Source organism: Stenella coeruleoalba (genome assembly GCF_951394435.1).
Source record: "Stenella coeruleoalba genome assembly, chromosome: 9".
NCBI classification, from domain to species: Eukaryota; Metazoa; Chordata; class Mammalia; order Artiodactyla; family Delphinidae; genus Stenella; species Stenella coeruleoalba.
In genome coordinates, this window is record NC_137155.1 from 33,245,781 (window position 1) to 33,259,893 (window position 14,113).

A 14,113-nucleotide genomic window follows, 5' to 3' on the forward strand; every position below is an offset into this window, starting at 1 on the left:
CTCCCATCTCAGGTGTTTGCATCTTTGTTTCTCTGCTCAAGGGCTTGCTTGGATGCCACTGGCAAAACCCTGAAGTTGCCTAGAATTTAATGTTCCTAGAGGCAGACCTCATCCAGTGAGGAACAATAGTTTGTTGATAAATACCCCATCTCCCCCATATATTAGTGGGGTACTTCTGACTTGTGTTCCAGAGTCTTTTAACCCTTTAAAGCATCTCTAACAGAAATGAGTCTCTGTTGTTCACAGAGGTAGCTCATTCATGAAAGCACTCTTTATTAATTTTTTTCCTTCCCTACATCACTTTCTCTACTACCTCACTTGTGCTTCTGTGGTTAATTCCCAAATAAACCACCTGCATTGAGTTCTTATTTCAGGGTAAGCTTTTGGAGAAACCTAAAATATGGCATCCCCATAGTTTACCCTTTAACACTACCACGTACCTCTGCTTCATAGCACATGTAGAGTTTGTTCAGATGCATAGAAGGAGGCCTGGAATAGTGTTCACCAAATGGTCATTTTTTTGGAGGATGGAATTTTTTACTTTCAGTATTGCTTTTTTCTTTTATAGGCATTATAATTTTAATACAATCAATGGCATAAAAATTTTCCAGAGCCATAAATATTAATAAAATGATATACTTTGCTTTTAGTAAGACTGTCTATAGAATACAAACTTCCAACTTTAACTTAATTTGCATGACATACATGTTCACTTTATTATTCATATACTGGCTGAAGGAAATAGCTTCAACTTTAGTGGTGAGAATATTTAATTACCACAGCCTAGAGAGGGTCCCCTTATTATGCTTTGTATGAGGTTTTGCTGAAGTAAAAATTGAAAAATTCAGGTGGCTAAAGAGATAGCATTTTGTCATACTTGAATTTTTCTTAAAATAGACTTAATATGTCATTTTGTCTCTATTTTGTAGTCTGAGTTAAAAAGAAACTATCTTGGTGTCTATATTTCACAGTTAAACCATTAGCTTTGCTGCTATAAACAAACATTTTAAAGAGGAATGAATGCAGCTATATTTAGACAAAGTAGTATTGAAGTGTGGCCCTCAAGCTAATATGAAATGAATGGCTTTTCCTCCTTCTTTTTAACTGAAGGTAAAGTAAAAATAGAAAATGGAAAGAATTTAATCCACTCAGTATGACCCCAGCAGAAACTCAAAATACCAATAAGGGGCTTCCCTGGTGGTGCAGTGGCTGAGAATCTGCCTGCCGATGCAGGGGACACGGGTTCGTGCCCCGGTCCGGGAGGATCCCACGTGCCGCGGGGCGGCTGGTCCCCTGAGACATGGCCGCTGAGCCTGCGCGTCAGGAGCGTATGCTCCGCAACGGGAGAGGCCGCAACAGTGAGAGGCCCGCGTACCGCAAAAAAACCCCAAAAAAACAAAACAAAAAAACCCCATTAAGGCTAAATTATGTAACTGGAAATATGTTTTGTTCACCACCAATAAGGCCATCACACATAAATTCTGCTTTTTAAAATGTTTGAAGAAAATAGGGTCAATGTGAGCTTCAGAGAATAGGTATTTACAGATCACAGATTTTAAAAATGGCTTTGTAGTCAATAGAAAGCACAAGCCTTCTTTGGTTGATGAAAATGTTTCACTGAAGCCATGGAAAACTTTTTTGTTTGCTGTGACCCTAAAAGATTAATTCATAATAAGTCACTGAAAATATTATATTATGAAAATACAAGGTCCTAGAGGAGCCTCTGGAGTCAGAAGGTATGGGTCTAGTAATAAATCAAATGTGTTTTTCTTCTATTCAATTTTTAAAGATAAAAAATATTAATATTTTATGTTGGGAGAGGTTGGGACAGTGAAGACACTCATGAATTTCCAGGGGCCTTATACAGTTGGAAAATCTTAATGTGCATCTCCTTCTACTTAGAAGTATTATCCTATGGAGGGGAAATGGAAAAATGCTCAAAGACCTAGAGAGAAGAATGTTTTCATAATATGGCTTATTACAACCAGCATTTTTTTTCTTAAAGAAAATCACTTAAATGTACAATCACAAAAGAGTTAAATAAATAATTATACGTCTGTAATGAAAGATTTGCTAGCCTTTAGAAATAATAAACAAATAGTCATTGACAGGAAAAATGTTCACGATCTATTGTTAAGTGAAAAAAGTATGTTTCCAAATATGTAAGACATAAAGTCACGTTTAACAAGGACATATGTCTGCATATTTGAATATGTAGACAAAATCTGAATGAAACACAGTAGTCACCCCTTACCAGTGGGGGATACATTCCAAGATGTATGTGCCTGAAACTACAGATAGTGCAGAACCCTATATATACTATGTTTTTTCCTATACTAATGAGGGGTAGCATATACAGTGTGGATACATGGGACAAACGGATGATTCACGTTCCAAGCGGGAAAGAGTAGGATGGCGTGAGATTTCATAACACTATTCAGAATGGCCCACCATTTAGAACCTAGGAATTTTTTATTTCTGGAATTTTCCTTTTAATATTTCAGACTTGGTTGACCATGTGTAACTAAAACCAAGGAAAGCAAAACAGCAGTTGAGGGGGGACGAATATATACAATATTGTAAATCATGATCGATTTAGTATAAGATTGCAGCCTTCTTTTTTACTCTATTTTTAACTATCTATATTTTCTAATTTTTCTGCAATGACTATTACTTCGATAATAACAGGTAAATAAAAGTTACAAAAATAAGACGTAACTCGACTTTATATCTGACAAGTCACTTAATTCTCTCTTTTTGTATTACAGTGAAAGTTAACTGAGAAACACGTGTGAAACCTTTGGCAGAGACTGAGCACTTAATAAATTTGACTTTCATGGAATCTGAAAGTCATGCCTCTGCCACAATTTAGGAATGTGACCTTGAGCAAATTTAACTTCGAGTTTTATTTAACCTAATGGATAGTATTAAGGAGCTACACTGATTTTAAGGCTTCACTTCCAATCATTTTATTTTATGGAGAATCTAGTATAACAAACTGGATGTAGCAGTATTATTTTCAATATATTAGAAGTATATATGTTTATACAACCAGAGGAGGGGAAAATGAAATACGAGGAGTGGGCTTTTGTCAATCTGTAGAAATGTTTATGCTAGAATCAACAACGCATCCCACCTAAAGCCCACATGAATATAATTCAGAATGTAAAGTATGGGCAAGTTGAGAGGAGCAAGGGAGATGAAGTAATAAGTTTGCCAGGCTATGCTAGAAAAGAACTAGGCCAAGACAACTCAACTATTGCAGCCACTTAAAAGGTGACTGCACTGCTGGCCACTTCCATGGGTCAAAAGGATTAACATTAAAGAGAGATATTTCAAAATTTAACCTTTATGATATTCAGAAATAGAAGTAAAGTCCAACGTTCCATGGTAAGATCCCAAGCAAGAGCCCCAAGGCAGCCACCCCAGTTATTCTTCTCAAGGGATGAGCCAGGCAGGTTGACAATTAAAAATCTCCCAATCTTGAGTAGCTTGGGTATGCCTTCTGTTCCTGGTTCCTAAATTGATTTTAAAAGGAAACAATGGGAAATATATTGGATCATTGGCTTCAAACATCCCTGGCTCTTTGGTAGGACCTAGATGAATACTACATCCTATTCAATATAAAACTGTTTAAGTGAGAATAGATTGCTGGTGAAGGAGAATATTAGTTCTAGGAATTTCAGTGGCAAAGGTCATGGCTGCCTCTATTTGTGCCCAAATGAAATGTGAAAAGGAAGTGATGATACAGTGAATGAAATATTCTTAAATTGGCAGTGCAGAAACTTGGTTTTTAGCCCTAGTTTTTCTGCTAACTATGCAATTTTTTTTTTTTTTTTTCTTTTTTTGCGGTACGTGGGCCTCTCACTGTTGTGGCCTCTCCCGTTCTGGAGCACAGGCTCCAGACGCGCGAACTCAGTGGCCATGGCTCACGGGCCCAGCCGCTCCGCTGCATATGGGATCTTCCCGGACCGGGGCACGAACCCGTGTCCCCTGCATCGGCAGGCGGACCCTCAACCACTGCGCCACCAGGGAAGCCCCTAACTATGCAATTTTATGTGAGTTATATTACCTTCATGAACTTCGGTTTCCTTCTCTAGATAAACAGACTTCATACTATGTATTTGTATCCTATGGCTTCCATAACAAATACCACCAGCTTATAATTACAGAACTTCAGTCTCTTATAGTTCTGAAGGCAGCAAGTCTGAGATCAGTTTTACTGGGTCAAAATTAAAGCAGAAACTAACACACCATTGTAAAGCAATGATACTCCAATAAAGATGTTAAAGAATAAACAAATAAATAAAATATTGGTAATGACAAAAAAAAAATGAAGTTAGCAGAGCCACACTCTCTCTGCAGGCTATAGGGGAGCATCTATTCTTGTCTCTTCAGCTTCTGGTGGCTTTTAGCATTCCTTGGCTTATGGCTACATGACTTCAATCTCTGCCTCTTTCTTCACATTGACTTCTTGTGTGTGTGTGTGTGTGTGTGTGTGTGTGTGTGTGTGTGTGGTATGGAATCTTACTCTATGTCCTTTTTATAAAGATATATAGGGAACTTAGGGCCCATCCAGATAACTGGATCCTCCAATCTGAAGATCCTTAACATAATCAAATCTGTGAAGACATTTCATAAAAGATAACAGAGGTTCTTGGAATTAGGATATTTTTCAGGAGGCCATTTTTTGACCTACTATCACCACTTGGTTGACAAGGTACAGTTTTATAATTCAGTAACTCTTTAGGGAGAAGCACTTTGTTCTTTAAAAATTCCTTGGAGTCCTAGCGACAGAATGAGAAGTAAAACAGAGCTTCTTGGCTCCATTCTACTTCTCTTTCCACCCCAAACTATCTATTTCTGAAAAAAGGTACAAATGTGTGTGGGGGGGGTAAAAATTAAATGACTCCTTTAGCTATATCACAGAATATTTTAAAGTAGCATTCTAAAACCCAGTCTTGCAGAGGAAGCTGTGTAGACAGCCCATCAAGTATCTAAGTCAAAAAAGTATTTAATAAAAAATCCTAAACGAGATATTTTTTGCCATTTTTGCTAGCAGATCTGAAACTCATGATGGTACAAAAATTAGGAAAGGACCATAATATGTTTTGACAACAATAGAGAGCCCTCTAAAAACTGTTAAAATAAAATACATTAGAATAAACTATGAAATTTAGGTCTTTGCTTCAATTTCAAAAAAAGGCAAATCCAGCAGATCAATGAAAATACTTCCTATTTAAAAATGATACATTTATAGGCCATTTTCACAGTAACTAAGAAAGAATAGTAACTGGAAACTTTGGTTGCAGAGTATAATTTCAAGATCAGTTTCTCTCCAAGATTAAGTGGAAGGATCTAGAACTCCTGAAAGTGATTTCCTGTGACTTTTCCAGACAACATGACTGATGGACAAGGTTGGATTCAATGCAGATTCAGTAGAGCATTCAAAAATATAGTGCAAGTGGAGTAAGGATGCCATTAATCATCCAGCTGGGCTCTGAATTCAGGGTAAAGGAACTGAGGTCTAATACTTAGCAGCATTCAGTCTTAGACTTCGGAATGTTTTAAAGTGACTGCTATGAAATATGAAATATATTAACTAAATAGCATACCATCACCATCATCACAAATTTGGAATGATGGACCATTATTCTGATGATAATTCTGGAGTGTGGTGAGTGAAGAAAAACATCTAACATTTGATTCCCTTCCACCCCCACTACAGGCTCTTTTCAAAGCCTTAAACAATAAATATTCATTCATGTATTCGTTCAATATTTATAAAATGACAGCTCTACAATATGGAAAACACTGGGAATAGTTTGACTTCATCTTTGTCCTTAGAAATTTCCAGCTAATCAAGGTAGACAAACTAAAAAACTGAGATTCTGAGGATTGTAAACGGTTATGAGCAGAGAGACAGGGTTGATTAAGTCTGCTGGGGAAAAGTAATTTATATGTGTATGGGGAGAATGTCCCAAATAAGGTGTGATAGAATGTGAATAAGCATAGAGTTTAGAGATGTAGGGTAGCAAGGCAACAATATGCTTCTTCCTTGAATATTGGAGTTAAGGAAGAGATGAAGGGGGAGAGGTTTCAATGTTAAGGAGGAATTTTGAAAATTTCACATCAAATGATCATAATAAAATAAAATATGAAGTTGTCTACTGAACACAATGCAAAAGGAAATTGATGTTTAGAGAAACATAGAAATGATTTTAAACAGAGCACAGTGGAATCCACAGACAGTGGAAACACAAACAACAAAATCCATGACATGTTTAGAAAAAAAAAAAGGAATACTAAGTAGTAATGAGGAACCAACTTGAGAATTTTAATTACGTAGTGGAAAATTGTAGAATTATTAGAATAGAAAACATAACTGGCCAATAAATTAGAACAGATAAAATAAGTATTGGAGATTTCCTGGTGCTAGTGGTTGGAAAGGTTAGAAACCTAAAGGTCTGCTAAAGGATGAATAAATCAGGGGCAGTAATATGGGCAGTCATTATCAGAATGATTGTAGAACCCATTCTGTGAGAGAAGGTGCTGAATGGGAAAGAAGGGTAAGAAATGGAATAATAGCCTGCGAGACCAGGTTGAGGTTAAGTAACCAGGAATCATAATCAAGATAGTGACAAGTGCAGTTGGTCAAAAAGATAGGGACAAGTGAGAATGCAAGGAGTTGTATTCAGAAAAAGGAATTGCAGAGCTGGAAGGAGTTTTAAGTATACCTTTTTCATTAAATAGTTTGAGACACTGAAGATAATGGAACCTGTGTGGCTATGGTAAGCAGATGTGTTGCTGTTTAAATCATCGAAGGTAACAGAGGCCAGAGTTGAAAGGAAAATGAAGAGAAGCCTGGCACTGAATTCACTGAAGATAGTGAAATGATTTCATGGAGGTCAATGGCTATTTGTGAACACTGGGCTAGGGCAGGGCATTCATTCATTTATTGCACAAATACTTATTGCCTACTCTGTGCCTGGCATGCTTCAGTAGTGAACAAAACTATATCAATACAAAGCCTCTGCTCTCATATAATACACATTCTAGTTGGAAATTAAATAAATGAGCAAACAAAATAATGTCAGGTGGTGGTAAGGCATATGAAGAAAAATAAAGCAGGGTTATTATACTGTGATATATAAGCTTAGGGAAGAACTCAAATAGGGGATAACATTTGACAGTAGAGGTGAGACCTGATGAAAGAAAGTCAGATGGATATCTTCAGGAAGGGTGGTTCAGACAAATAAGAAAGCAAAAACAAAAACCCGGGGGCAGAAACATGATTGGAACATATGACTAACAGCAAAGAGGAAAATGTGACTCATGTACAGGATGTGTATATGAGATTAGGTGTGGAGGCAGAGGCAGAAGTAAGTGAGAAGGGAGAATCCAGAGGAAGAGTGTGTTGGGCTTTATAAACCAAAATAGTGACTTTGGATTTTACTGTGGGTGAAATGGGAAGTTGGCAGTCTAATTAATAAACTGTAGGGAGAGGAAGGGTGAGACTAGGGGAAATTATTAGGAAAGCAATTTAATATCTGTTGGCCAGTTTTGGTTGCTTGGGCTCTGGTGGCCTGGTGAAGATGATGAGAAGTGGTTGGAAACTGGATACATATTACTGAAGAATTGGATGTAGGGGGCGGGGAGTGGTTAATGTTGGCTCTAAGATTTTTAGCCCAAATAAATTGCCACTGGACTGGAGAATACTGGGTGTTGGGCAGGTTAGAGGGTGAAGAAAAATCAGTGATTCATTTTTGGTCATGTTAAGTATGAGATGTGACCAAGACAACCGTAAAATTCCCCTCAGATTGACTAAGCTTTAGGCAGATTTCTTCCTGACTGTAGGCCCCTGACATCCCTTTTTAAAGAGCATTTATGTTAGAAATACGCAAGAGAAAACTTCCTCTGCCCCTTTGAGATGCAAATCTTCTACAATCCAGAGGTCTTTCTCAAGGACCTGGGAGAAATCTCTTTGAAATAATCAAGGAAGCACCCTTATCTCACAGTTTCTGTGGGAGGTTTGGAGCCTAACTACAATAAGCACGCATTACCAAAGTTGATGGCCTAGTCACCTTGACCAACCTCACCCCAGTCCTTATGTACTCTTGCTTTTGTTTCAGTAGAATTGAGTTCAGTCTCTCTCCCCTATTGCAATAATCTTGAATGAAGTCTTCCTTGTCTAACTGGTCTAATGTGATTTTTCTTTTATATATGTTTATTAGCTATCTAAATCAAGATATCAATATATGAAGGCATATAAGTCTGGAGTTACAGGGAGCGGTTCAGGACAGAAATGTAAATTTAGAAACTTTCAGGGTAGCAATCATATTTAAATCTGTGAGACAGAGGCAGATCACTTGGGTTAGAGGATGGAGTTCTGCAGTATTCCAGTATTTAGAGATATGGGATATGGAAAGGATTAACCAAAGGAAACTGAGAAGGGACAGCTAGTTTGGTACTCCAAAGGTCAAGTACAGAAATCGATCCAAGTAACAATGATCAGCTGTATCAAACAATTCTGATTGACCCAATTGGATAACTGATAAATGACCACTTGATTGTATAATACAGAGGTCTTCTGTGCCCTTGGTAAGAGCAGCCTCAGTGGAGTGGCAAGTATACAAGTCTGAATGTAGTGGGAACAAGAGGGCATGGGAGGAGAGGAAGGAGGAACTGCCCTAAAAAACTCTTTTTGAGAAATGTTGCTTAAAAATAGCAGAGAAATGGGGCAGAAACTTTAAGGGATATAGAATCAAGGAAGATTTCTTTAAGATGGTATGTATTTGTATACTAATAGAAATAAACCATGAAATAAATAAAATAGAAGAGAGCAGTGACCTTGGGTATACTGAAGAGGATGAGTTCCACTACTTAAGTGAATGGATTGGCCTTAGATAGAAAAAAAAGGGTAATTTGTTCCTTGACTTTCAGGCAGAGTATATGGGTCTTGATGTTGGTAGACATGGTGGTACGGGCATCTGGGAATCTTCTAATTGCTTCCACTTCCTCAATGAAATCAAAAGCACACTCATTAGTTGAAAATGTGGTAGGGGAAGAAGGTGGTGGAAGTTTTAGGACAGAAAATTATGTTAATGATGAGATTTAGGTATGACCATAGCTGAGGTGGGATAGAGGCAATAGCACTGGATAGTGAGGCCATGTATTGGAGTAAAAAATTTGTGGCTATTGAAATCAATAAGAAATATGAGAGGAATAGTCATGGAGAATAGATAACTGGGAACTAAAATCTCCAGGGAATTATGACAAGCAATTCAGAGGCCTGTAGATGGCTGAGTCAAAGAGAATTACTGGGTGTTAAACGTGTTGGACAGCATCACATTCATAGAAATGGGGAGTTTTAGGAAGAAGGGAGGGGTCGTCAAATGAAAAAGCAATGAGTAGGAAGGAGGATACCCTGTCTTCAGTGACATTGATGTAAGACATATGAAAAGATTGGCAGATATCTCTTCGGATGGGCAATAGATGGTTTTCAGCAGGGACTTGTTTTACAGTTCATTATGTGTATTTATTCAGTGTTCTGTGAAATGTTAAAATTTGATATGGTACTTTGAAAATTAGTGGATATAAGAAACATCCAAGGAACTTGCTTTAAAATGCAGATAGATACTCAGTCAGGTGATCACCTTTAACACCATAAGTGATGTCTTGTTGATCATATGTACCATTGCTACCTATGATGTGATGAGCGTGGCACTTCACTTCAGTGGTCTTCCTCCCCCAAACCCATAAGCACGTTACAATTATAAGAAAACTGTCACACAAACTCCAGCTGAGGAATATACTACAAAATACCTGATCAGCGTTCTTCAAAATCGTCAGGGTCATCAAAAATAAGGAAAATCTGAGGAACTGTCACAGCCAAGAGGAGCCAGAGGAGACCTGATGATTAAATACAATGTGGTATCCCGGATGGGATCCTGAAACAGAAAATGACATTGGGTTGAGGGGGGACTAAAGAAATCTCAATAAATTATGAGGTTCAGTTAATAATAATATGTTAATATTGGTTTACTAGTTATGACAAATGTACCATAGTAGTGTAATATATTGACAATGGAGGAGATTAGGTACGGAGAATACATAGGTACAGGGACTGTATGTATTACTTTAGAACTTTTCTATAAATCTAAAACAATTCTGAAATTAAAAGTTTATTTTGATAAATGCAGATGCTTGGGTGGTAAGACACAAGAGCATACCTTTTAAAAAAATTGAAGTATAGTTTACATGCAGTGAAATGCTGAGATCTTGTTCCAATTTTAGTCAGTTTTTATGAATGCATATCAAGATATAGAGCATCTCTGGCACTCAAGAAATCTTCCCATGCCCCTTCCCAGTCAGTATCTCCCTCCCAGAAGCAACCACTGATCTGGTATCTATAAACACAACTTAGCTTTTCCTAGTCTAGAAAGCCATATAAGTGTATCACATACTGTGTACTTTTTTGCATAAACTTCTTTCAGTACATTTGTGAAATTTATCTTCGTTGTTAAGTGTATCAGTTGTTTGTTCTTTTTATTGCTAAGTAGATTTCTATTGTGTGAATGTGCTCCAATTTATTTAAAAATCCTTCTGTTGATAATTATTTTTAATAACCACGGAAGTTATTTTGAGGCAGGTGGACCACAGATACCATTTGCAGAAACATTACTGTAAAAAGTAGATGCTCACTCCACTGTCTCTTAATTAATAAACTTTTCCAAGCATGAAAAGATAACTGAATATCTGAGAACCTTAATATACCTGCAAAATAATGTGTCAAGCCTGTCTTACTAGCCAGATAAAGCTGAAAAATTAGCAACAGTAGTCTCATAATGAAAAAGCAAGATATATTAGAATGTCTACATAGGCAACAGAAAGAATTTGCACTCTACGAGGTCTCATTTGTCTTTAGTTAGTGTATGATGTTGATTTGTTTATCGGTCTTCAGAGGCTGCTGAGAACAAAGGATGAATGCAGGCAGTGTGCTTTCTGATGAGGCAGTAAACATCACTGGGAAGAGTTGGGTGGTCGGGCCAACGCCAATGACAAGGTAACCTTCTGAGTCTGTGTAACACCCTGTATTAGACATAATATGCACACTGCTAGAGTGTTTACATGAATGATGTGGGAAAGGAAACAGCCTGATAAACTGCAGGGAAGAAAAAAAGACAAACAGTTGGAAAGAATACATACCATAATTCAAAAGACAGGAAGAAACAAGGAGTTAAGGGTACAAACTTGTTACTTACAGCTCTCTGGGGTGCAATAATTGAGACTAAGAACACAAATAAATATTCTGAATAGGAAAAGAAAGCTGTTGCTGAAACTCTTGTTTAGGATGTATATTACCATGGCAGTAAGCTTCTTCTGTTCCCATAGAGACCCAGATTCTCCAGCCTCAGACTAACTAAGCATTTGGGACTATCTTCATCAGCTTTATGAGAAATGCAAGAATGAATTGAAATCTGTTTGTACTCTTTCCATATCCAGTGGCTGCAATTTTTCGCTCATGTGTATTTTCTCTTTTGCTCATTCTCATTATCTCTTTTTTCCCTTCTTCTGTTTGGATGTTTTATCTTGTGTATCTCCTTTTAATTTAAAATTTTTACTTTGTCGATAATATTTCTAAAGCTTATGTTGGTATTTAAATGAAAATTAGTATTTTAAAGTAGATTTGGAGGAATTAGGAAGTCCAAAAACTGAAGCCATTGAAGAAATGATCTGTATGGCTTTAAAAGAACATTTGTTTCCTCCTGTAGTATAGCCGCATGAATCTGAAATGGTGATGCCTTGTAAATGACCTCAATTCCCAGGGAAAAACCTAAGGGCCTTCCCTAAATTTCACAAGGAAGTCAGTTGATAAGAATCAGCCAGGATTAGCCAACCTTGCTTTCCAGAAGCAAGCATGAGCTCATCTGATTAGCTGTTTAGATAGGCTGCAAAATGCCCCCAAGATTATGTGATGGTTTAATGCTTGGCCTTGTTACACAGTAATAATTTGGTTTCCTAATGATTTGTGGCTATTTCATATACAGCCTGACTTTGGTACACTAGATTCAAGGGTAATTCTTAGACAGCTGGAAGTAAAAATCTCCAAATCCTGGAATTTGTGTGGACAACGGAGGTAATTTTAATTATCGGCAGAATCAAGAATAATGTGCTGAAGGATTATGAACCCTGTCTTGAGTCAAACTTTTCAATGACTTCTCATTCAGCTCACCAAATTCTTACTTCTTGGATATAATGCTTCTTGATGTCTGCATGCACATCGTTACTATGCTGATGAGCGTGTCAGGCTCAGGATTTCTTAAAATCTCTGACCATGCCATGACTGCAAAGTAGGCCACAAGACTATGCCTTACCTTGGGATTTTCTTGTTTTCTTTAGCCTCTATGCTGCAGTTAGGGCATATTTCCTCCTTTGATACAGCTAGCTGGTCAGGGTTTAGTTAAGAGGCTGTATCTCATGCTTAAAAATGAATAGTCAGGAGCCAAACTTGGGTTGGGTTCAAATCTCTCTCTGCTATTATCTCTTCAAGTGCCCTGGGAAAGTTGTTTAAGCTCTCTGTGTCTCATTTGCTCCATCTTTAAACCAGGAGATTAAAATAATACACACAAGTAGTGTACAGTGTTCATCTGATGATTGAATGAGCTATTATAAAGCACTTGGAACAGTCATAGAGTGTAGGAGGGACTTACCATATGCTAGCCATTAGTGTTTTTGTTGCTTTAATGTTTTTTTCTTTCTATCACTTCTATCTTAGTTGGCAGGATGCCTTTGATTGGTGATTTTTGTCCTACTCAGAATGCATTCCATTAAATAAACATGTGTACACATCTCAGGATTTACATAGAGCTTACTGCAGCATTCTTACGTTGCTCATGGTCGTGGTGATGTTTACTAGATTGCTTACTACAACTCTCTGTGGTGTATCAACATTAGAGCCTCCATTTCAGAGACGTGTGAGCTATAGCCAGAGAGGTAATATATATTGAGCAAGGTTGCCCAATTGGTTACAAGAACTCGTCTCATAGCTAACATTTTCAGACCCCTTGGGGAAAGACTTTAGACTAATCCATGAAGAACCTAATTTGCTAAAGAACACTCTGAAAGAAAAGAGCTTGTTTGTTTGAATGGTGTACTTATGGCCAATTTTTATAATTTATTTCTGACACTGCAATGATGTCATTTATACAATATAAGTTTTCAACAAGAAATAGTGCTGTTTTCTAATATCAATAATGACAATAAAGGAGGTCAGTTAATTCTGTCTGTCTTTTTCTATTTATTTGTTTGTATGTTAGTCAGCTCAGGGTTGCCATAACAAAATACCATTGACTGTGTGGCTTAAACAACATGAATTTGTCTTCTACAGTTCTGGAAGCCAGGAAGTCCAAGATCAAGTTATAGGCTGATTTACTTCTTTAGTAAAGCCTCTCTTCGTGGCTTGCAGATGGCTGTCTTCTTGCTGTGTCCTCACATGGCAGGTTGGGGCGGGGGGAGAGAGAGAGAGAGATGAGAGAGAGATAGTTAAGTTTATATGATGTCATGAGGGTGGAGCCTTCATAAAGAGATCAATGCCCTTATAAGAAGAGACACCAGAGAGTTAAAGAATCCTATGTTTTTAAGCCTAAAAATACAGCATAAATATGAGCACCAATTGTACTGAGAGAGGTTTAATAAAAGCTAAGCTATTTGAATGTGAGAAGTCTCAAAATATTTGTATTAAGGGGCAGACACATAAGGTAGACACCTTCCACATCAGATACAATCATAGTAAAAGTTGGCAGGTGCCTAGATGATATTATAAATCATGAGTTTCTTAAATTCCCTCTGTCTTTCTCAAAGCCAGTCAATTGCTAGAGTCTGAAATTACCAATGTGTGAGGGTCAAGATTGCAGTGTGAATATGTTCCCTGGAGAGTAGGAGATAGTAAGTCCTAAGCACAGGAAATTTCTCTTTCACAAGAGAGAGAAGGGAACTAGGGAATGGGGTATTTCCAAGTTTGGAAATGGAGGGAGAAGAGAAGGGTAGGGCCATGACCCTGGCGTGTCCCATTAGAATCCCATGGCAGGCCAGGAATAGGACAGACAGAATG

At 37.5% G+C, this 14,113-nt stretch overlaps 1 protein-coding gene across 4 annotated transcripts in view; it reads left to right on the forward strand.

The window, feature by feature from the left end:
• TMEM196 (transmembrane protein 196) overlaps positions 1 to 14,113 on the forward strand; it is a 301,366-nt gene that overhangs the window by 85,283 nt on the left and 201,970 nt on the right. For 2 of the 4 annotated variants that reach the window (XR_013829720.1, XM_079931368.1), the window contains exon 3: positions 10,964 to 11,065. The exons of the other annotated variants lie outside the window; for them this stretch is intronic. Coding sequence is in view for 1 of the 2 variants with exons in the window: in XM_079931368.1 (XP_079787494.1) it covers positions 10,983 to 11,065 (83 nt within the window). In the remaining variant the exon portion in view is untranslated. The remainder of the gene's footprint in view (positions 1 to 10,963; positions 11,066 to 14,113) is intronic. 4 annotated transcript variants of the gene reach the window in all.